The sequence below is a fragment of the Tachyglossus aculeatus genome, chromosome 17, assembly GCF_015852505.1.
Source record: "Tachyglossus aculeatus isolate mTacAcu1 chromosome 17, mTacAcu1.pri, whole genome shotgun sequence".
In the NCBI taxonomy this organism is placed as follows: Eukaryota; Metazoa; Chordata; class Mammalia; order Monotremata; family Tachyglossidae; genus Tachyglossus; species Tachyglossus aculeatus.
The window spans coordinates 41,724,100-41,732,133 of NC_052082.1; the positions used below are offsets into that span (position 1 = coordinate 41,724,100).

An 8,034-nucleotide genomic window follows, 5' to 3' on the forward strand; every position below is an offset into this window, starting at 1 on the left:
TGGAATGCTCTTGCATTCATTCATTCTATAGTATTTATTGAGCACTTACTGTGTGCAAAGCACTATATTAAGTGTTTGGGAGAGTAAAATAGTATTTATTGAGCACTTATGCAAAGCACTTTGTTAAGTGCTTGGAAGAGTAGAATAGAACACGAAACAGACACATTCACATTCCCTGCCCACAACAAGCTTACAGTCTAGATGGGGACAGACATTAATATAAATAAATTACAGATGTGTACATAAGTGCTATGGGTCTGGGGCGAGGAGGGGGGGCGGGGGGGCGTTGAATAAAGAGAGGGAGTCAGGGCAACGCAGAAGGGAGTGGGAAAAGAGAAAAGGGGGTGTAGTCAGGGAAGGCCTCAGGAGGAGATGAGCCCTCAATAAGACTTTGAAGTAGCGGAGAGTCATTGTCTGCAGGATTTGAGGAGGGAGGGCATTCCAGGACAGAGACAGGTCATGAGCAAGGAGTTGGCGGTGAGATCGAGGTACAGAAAGAGGGTTAGTATTAGAGGAGTGAAGTGTGTGGGCTGGGTTGTACTAGGAGAGTAGAAAGGTGAGGTAGGAGGGGGCAAGGTGATTGAGTGCTTTAAGGCCAATGGTGAGGAGTTTTTGTTTGATGCAGAAGTGGATGGGCTACCCCTGGAGTTTTTTGAGGAGCAGGGAAACATGTCTAGGTCCACTTGTGACACCTTGCATACATGATCCATCCGCAACCCATCACACCTGATTCTGACAATGAATCCTCTCAGGTAAAACCGATCCTGGATAAACCACCTCAGTCTGGATTGTTTCTATTCTTTTCAGTTATACTGGGAAACGTAATAAATCAAACATGGCCATCGTTGATGTGAAGATGCTTTCTGGCTACACACCTGTGAAATCATCCATGGAAAAGGTAAAGGATCAGATTCAGAGATGCCCAGAGGTTGGGATGGAGAGAGAGGTGATAGCGTTTATTCCTTTTTTCTCAAATAGAGGCACTGTCTGGGTATCCTAAGTATCCTAAGCAGCACTTAGTCCGAGCCTTTTAGGAAAACCACTGTAAATGCAGTTGGAACTGGCAAAGTTGACACTATGTTATTACACTGTGTTAGCGTGTACTATGTTTGTATGAAGCAGTGTGGCTTAATGGATAAAGCACAGGCCTGGGAGCCAGAGGACCTGGGTTCTAATTTTGGCTCTGACACTTGGCTGCTGTGTGACCTTGGGCAAGTTGTTTCATTCATTCAATCATATTTATTGAGCAGTTACTGTGTGCACAGCACTGTACTAAGCACTTGGGAGAGTACAATCCAATGATAAACAGTCACATTCCCTGCCCACAATGAGCTTACAGTCTGGAGTGGGTGAGACAGACATCAGTACAAATAGATAAAATTACAGATGTGTACAAAAGTGCTGTCAGGTTGGGATGGGGAATGAATAAAGGGAGAAAGTCAGGGTAATGCAGAATGGAGTGGGAGAAGAGGAAAGGTTGGCTTAATCAGGGAAGGCTTCTTGGAGGTAACTTGCCTTCGATAAGGCTTTGAATGGGGGGAAAATAATTAACTTCTCTGTGCCTCAGTTTGACTGTGGGACAGGGAATGTATCTGGTCTGATTAAGTAGCATCTACCCCAGGACTTGGAACAGTGCTTGACACATAGTAAGCACTTAACAAATACCAAAAAAAATGTGTACTTTTATTCATGGGAAGTTTTCCATTGGTGCTCTCAATTACAGCTTCAGAATGACCGAACGGTGCAAAGAGTGGAGACAAAAATCAATCATGTCTACTTCTACTTGGAGGACGTAAGTTGACCAGAAGTCCTTCTCTGGGATGTGTATTGCTTTATTCCCCAATTACTTTTTGAATGTATTCACCGTTGATGAGAGAGTAGATTCCTTGTCAGTCAGCCAATCATATTTATTGACTGCTAACCGTGTGCAGAGCACTGTACTAAGCACTTGGGAGAGTACGATATAACAGTAAAGGAGCTTACTCTCCCAAGCGTTTGGTACAGTGCACCCAGAAAACGCTCAGTAAATACCATTAATGATGATCTGTCAATGAGCTGGATGTGCTGACATCAGAATTTACTGACACTTTCAGTAGAGGAATCAGCCTTCTCGGTTCAGATCCAGCCACTATTAAAAAGACAGTGAAAGGCACGTTGATAGTGGAAAGACCACAAGCCTGGAAGTAAAGAGACACAAGTTCTCACTGTGGCTCTGCCCTTAGTCTGCTGTGTGCCCTTGGACAAGTCATTCATTCAATCATATTTATTGAGTGCTTACTGTGTGCAGAGCACTGTACTAAGCACTTGGGAAGTACAAGTTGGCAACATATAGAGATGGTCCCTACCCAATAACAGTCTCACAGTCTAGAAGTCACTTAATCTGTCTGTGCCTCAGTGTCCTCATCTGGAAAATGGAGATTAATACCTGTCCTCCCAGTTACTCAGATTGTGTTCCATGTGTGTCAGGGACTGTAACTGATCTATTCTGCATCTGCCTCAGCATTTAGCACAGCAGATAGCACAGAGTAAGTGCTTAACAAACACCAATGTTGTTATTATTGTGAAAGTACACTCAGTACTTAATGGTGATCCCTGGATTAAAAGAAACCTATGCTGTAGCTGTGTGCCTTGCCCAACCTTGTGGCATTGAGCAGAACTTGCCTGTGCCTCAGTTTCCTCATCTGTAAAATGGGGATTGAGACTGTGAGCCTCTTGTGGGCCAGAAACTGTGTCCAATCTGATTACCTTCTATCTAAGCCAGCATTAAGAACAGTGCTCCATACTTAGTAAACACTTAACAATCACCATAATTATTATTGTTAATGCTATGTATTATTAATAATAACGTTAACAATAATATTAATATTATAATGATATATAATCATTAGTATTATTAACTGATTCTTCTGATCTCATGTCACATTCTCTCCATCTAAATGTGTGTTGTCAGGATACATTCTCTCATTTCCCATTACACTGTATCTAAAATGTTTAGTAAAAATACACGTGCATGGAAAAACCAGTGTTTAGAGCAGTGCTTCAGCACTTAGAACAGTGCTCAGCACATATTAAGCACTTAACAAATGCCATCATCATTATTATTATTATTATTATTATTGTTACTACACTCTTTGCCATGGAGTTAAGCGACGATCCATCGATCAGGAATAGTCACCGAGTGGCTACTGTGAACTGTTCTAAGGGTTCCGGAGACTAGGAGAAAACTCAATCCCTGCCCTACCCACAAGAAGCTTAAAATCTAAAGAAGCTACCTAATGAGATTTGTGTCATCTCTTCCCAGGTCACTCGGAAACAAATCCAATTCTCATTCACCATCGAGCAAGATATCCCCGTGTCCAATATCAAACCGGCTTCGGTGCAGCTCTACGATTATTATGAAACAGGTAAGAAGCCAGTTGCTTATTTTTCCTTTCCAGATCCAAGCAGTAAATAAAGGAGAAACTTAATGCTGATGAAATGGCAGTCCTTGCTTGTTGTTCTCATATGAGAATCTCCAGTTTGTTAAAATGCGTGATCACTTCCCAAATGTAAAATGTAACAGAGAACCTCTTGCAGAAAGGATTTGACGAATTGTGGGTTCTTGTGCCTTACTGACAGCCTTTAACTAATCGGGCATCCTAGTAATAATAATAATAACAAAAATGATCATAATGGAGGCATTTGTTAAGGTATTTGAGAACCAGCATGGCTTAGTGAATAGAGAAGGGCCTGGAAGTCAGAAGAAGCATTCCCGGCTCCGCCACTTGTCTTCTCCCTGCCTCAGTTACCTCATCTGTAAAATGGGGATTAAGACTTTGAGCTCCACATGGGACAAGGACTATGTCCAACCTGATGAACTTGTATCTATCTCAAGCACTTATCATGTGCCAAGCACTGCGATAGAAATGATACAATCAGCTGAGACAGTCTGTATCCCACACAGAGCTCACAGTTGAAGAAGGAAGGTGAAAAGGTGTTTAATCCCCATTTTACCAATGAAGAAATTGAGGCACAGAGAAGTTCATTGACCTGCCCAGGGTTACACAGAAGTCCGGGACGAGAACCTGAGAGTCTCTTTCCTCCCAGGCTTGTGCTCTTTCCACTCTCAGCTTGCCTTTTGCCTTCTATTCAATAATGGCTGGATCTTCTCAGAAAAGGTGAATCCTGCTACTGAAACTCAGTAATGCTGTAAGTGCCCAAGGAGTTAAGTGATCAGAAGCACTTAGTACAGTGCTCTGCACACAATAAGCACTCAATAAATACGACTGAATGAATCAGGAGAGCTGAAGTGTCAGCTGGGGTGATAATAGTGGAGTCAACCTACCTCGCCCATTCAATTGTAAATTCTTAATGGGCAGTGATGGTGTCTTCTACTTTTACTGAGGATTTTTAGTGCGTACTCTTCTCCTTCCCACCAAATTCCTTCCCATGGTTTCTCCCACTCCCTGACTAGAAACTGTGAAGCAATGTAGCCCAGTGGAAAGAGCCTAGTGGTGGATCCGGGATTAGTCAGAGAACCTGGGTCCTAATCCCAGCTCCACCTGCTCTGTGACCTGAGGCATGTCGCTTAACTTCTCTCTGCCTCAGTTCCTTCAACTGTAAAGTGGGGATTCATTACCTGTTTTGTCTCCCCTTTAGACTGTGAACTCCTTGTGGGTCAGAGTCTGGGTCCTACTTGAGTAACTTGTATCTGCCCCCGTGTTTAGAAGAGTGCTTAACAAATACCATAATAATAATTGTATATGCCCAGACACCTAATATAAAGGAAGGTGTACAGGCTTGGGAATCAGAGGACCTGGGTTCTAATCACAGCTCTGTCACTTTTTTATGGCATTTGTTGTTGTTTTTAGACTGTGAGCCCACTGTTGGGTAGGGACTGTCTCTATATGTTGCCAATTTGTACTTCCCAAGTGCTTAGTACAGTGCTCTGCACATAGTAAGCGCTCAATAAATACGATTGATGATGATTTAAGTGCTTACTATGAGTCAAGCACTGTTTTAAGCACTGAGGTAGATACAAGTTAAACCGGCCAGATGCAGTCCCTGACCCACATGGGATTCACAGTCAAGTAGGAGGGAGAAAGTGTATTGAATCCCCACTTTACAGATGGGGTTACTGAGGCACAGAGAAGTGACTTGTCCATGGTCACACAGCAGCACGTGGCAGAGTCTGGATTAGAACCTAGGTCCTTTGGCTCCCAGGCCCATGCTTTATCTACTAGGCCACACTGCTCCTCACCTGGGGCAAGTCATTTAACTTCTCTGTGCCTCAGTTTCCTCATCTATAAAATGAGAATTACATACCTGTTCCCCCTCCTACTGAGACTGTAATCCCCATGTGGGAAAGGGACTGTGTCCAAACTGCTTAACTTGTATGTATCCCAGAGCTTAGAACAGTGCTTGACACACCGTAAGCGCTTCACAGATACCATTAAAAAAAGAGGGCACACAATAAATTCGGATGGTGATGATGATAGTGATGATTGCGATGACGATGGTGGTGATGGAGATACCATGCTAGTAGCTTAAAAAAAAGCTGTGAGGCTGGTCTGATTCTTTAAATATTGTCTTTGCAGATGAGTTTGCTCTTGCCGAATACAACACACCCTGTGGCCAAGTTTCTCAGTAATGCGATGAAATACCAGGAACAGGTAACTAAGGGCAGACAGTAGCTAAAAGTGAGGGATTTAAGACAGAGGGTGGGGGGAAGAGGGTAATACGTGTGTATACGTATTATATACATATATGCATAATATATATAGATTACCCTCTAGAATATAAACTCATCACTCTAGACCGTAAGCTCATTGTGTGTCTTATGTTATTATGTTATTAAGGGAATGTGTCTCTTTGTTGTTATATTGTACTCTCCCAAGTGTTTAGTACAGTGCTCTGCATATGGTAAGTGCTCTATAAATACGATTGAATGAATGAACGTATACAAAAAGGAAGGATCCTAATTACCCAGAAGAGATGGCAGACCTCAAGTGTCTCTCCTGGACAATCCCCACCTTTTTAGGTTGGGAGTTGGAGGTGGCAGGTGTCCCCCTTAGGGATATATTAATTCTGGGGAAATTAGATTCCATGGTGGAAATCTGCAGCCTGAGAAAGAAAGAATATTGCCTTTTTTCCATGTTTACTTGTTCTTGTTCATTTTTTTCTTTCTAACAATTTCTGTATTTTTTTTTATTCTTTCCTCAGATTGAACATGAAAATAATTGGGAATTCACAAGCATTTTGCCTTTTCAGATCCTTAGAGGACATCACCTTGAGGAAGATAATTAATCTCATGGGTAGACATTGATTTTTAATATTTCATTCTGGAATTTTTAATCGGGTCCCATTGGCGAAGACCTGTATGAAACAGATTGTAAGCTTCTCAAGGGCAGGAACTGTGACTTTTACTTTTCTGGTTATTCTCCCAGCAATCACCTAGTCCTAGGCACTTCATCTAGCAGGTGCTCGACAAATCGTACTGAACTGAACGACTGTGTATCGTTCCCGAAGGTGTGCTTTGACAATAAAACTACTGTGCTCTTTGTGAAATTATCTTTACCGGATTTCACAGTTTTCCTTCATGTAGATGTGTGTCCCGCTCAGTGTCTGGGGAATCTTGATTTATCCATCCTGCTGTTTCCTCAAGGGGGGGATGGGGTGGGGTGTGTGTGTGTATGTGTGAGCGTGTGTGTAAATATAGAGTTTTCACCCTCTTAGCCTAAGTCTCTTTAGCACAATTTCTCAATGCAATATTTCAGACCCTCCCATCTGGCCCAATTGACATCCTCCTCTGAACCACTGACATGATTTCTCCTTCCTCTTCCAATCCTCAGAAGCATGCTTACAAAAGCAGCGTGGCCCCGTGGAAAGAGCAAGGACCTAGGGGCTAGAAGACCTGGGTTCTTGTGCTGGCTCTGCCGCTTGCTTGCTGTGTGAGCTTGCGGAAGTCACTTCTCTGTGCCTTGGTTCCTTCATCTGTAAACTGGGGATTAGGAATGTGAGCCCTCAGTGGAAAGAGCCCAGGCTTGGGAGTCAGAGGTCGTGGGTTCTAATCCCAGCTCTGCCACTTGTCTGCTGTGTGACTTTGGGCAAGTCACTTAACATCTCTGTGCCTCAGTTACTTCACCTGTAAAATGGGGATTAAGACCATGAGCCCCACGTGAGACAACCTGATTACCTTGTATCTCCCCCAGTGCTTAGAACAGTGCTTGGCACATAGTAAGTGCTTAACAAATACTATTATTATTATTATTATTATTATTACTAATAATAATAATAATAACTTGTATCTACCCCAGTGCTTAGAACAGTGCTTGGCACATAGTAAGGGCTTAACAAATGTCATTATTATTATTATTATTAATTTGTATCAACCCCAGTACTTAGTACAGTGTCTGGTACATAGTATGCATTTAACAAACACCATTAAAATTAAATATGTAAGTGCTTAACAAATATTATTATTACTAATAATCATGATAATAATAATGTTGGTATTTGTTAAGCACCTACTATGTGCCAAGCATTTTTCTAAGTGCTGGGGTAGATACAAGGTAATCTGGTAGTCCCACATGGGGCTCACGCACCCATTTGACAGATTTCACTGAGGCACAGAGAAATTAAGTGACTTACTCAAGGTCACACAGCTGACAAGTAGCAGAGCCAGGATTAGAACCTCTAACTCTAACTCCCAAGCCCGGGCTCTTACTATTACATCTTACACTTGTGAGCCCCATATGGGGCATGGATTGTGTCATGTGTGTAATCTAATTAATTTATATCTACCCCAGCACTTAGAAACAGTGCCTGACACATAATAAGCACTCAGCAGATAAAAGAAGTGTTAATTATTATTACAATTTGACTAGACACCAGATAGGAGAGTTGAGAAAGAGAGAGGGGTCATGAATAGCACTAAGGTTGTGAGCTCCAGGAGATGAGAAGCAGTGTGGCTCAGTGGAAAGAACATGGGCTTTGGAGTTAGAGGTCATGGGCTCAAATCCCAGCTCCGCCAATTGTCAGCTGTGTGACTTTGGG

General features: G+C 42.5%; 1 protein-coding gene across 1 annotated transcript in view; it reads left to right on the forward strand.

Moving 5' to 3' along the window:
- LOC119939565 (ovostatin-like) overlaps window positions 1–6,253 on the forward strand; it is a 73,369-nt gene extending 67,116 nt beyond the window's left edge. Inside the window, exons 33-37 of the mRNA XM_038759664.1 lie at window positions 808–898; window positions 1,724–1,792; window positions 3,302–3,404; window positions 5,577–5,651; window positions 6,202–6,253. Of these exons, the coding sequence (XP_038615592.1) occupies window positions 808–898; window positions 1,724–1,792; window positions 3,302–3,404; window positions 5,577–5,629 (316 nt within the window). The 3' untranslated portion in view covers window positions 5,630–5,651; window positions 6,202–6,253. The remainder of the gene's footprint in view (window positions 1–807; window positions 899–1,723; window positions 1,793–3,301; window positions 3,405–5,576; window positions 5,652–6,201) is intronic.
- Window positions 6,254–8,034: the final 1,781 nt, after the last annotated feature.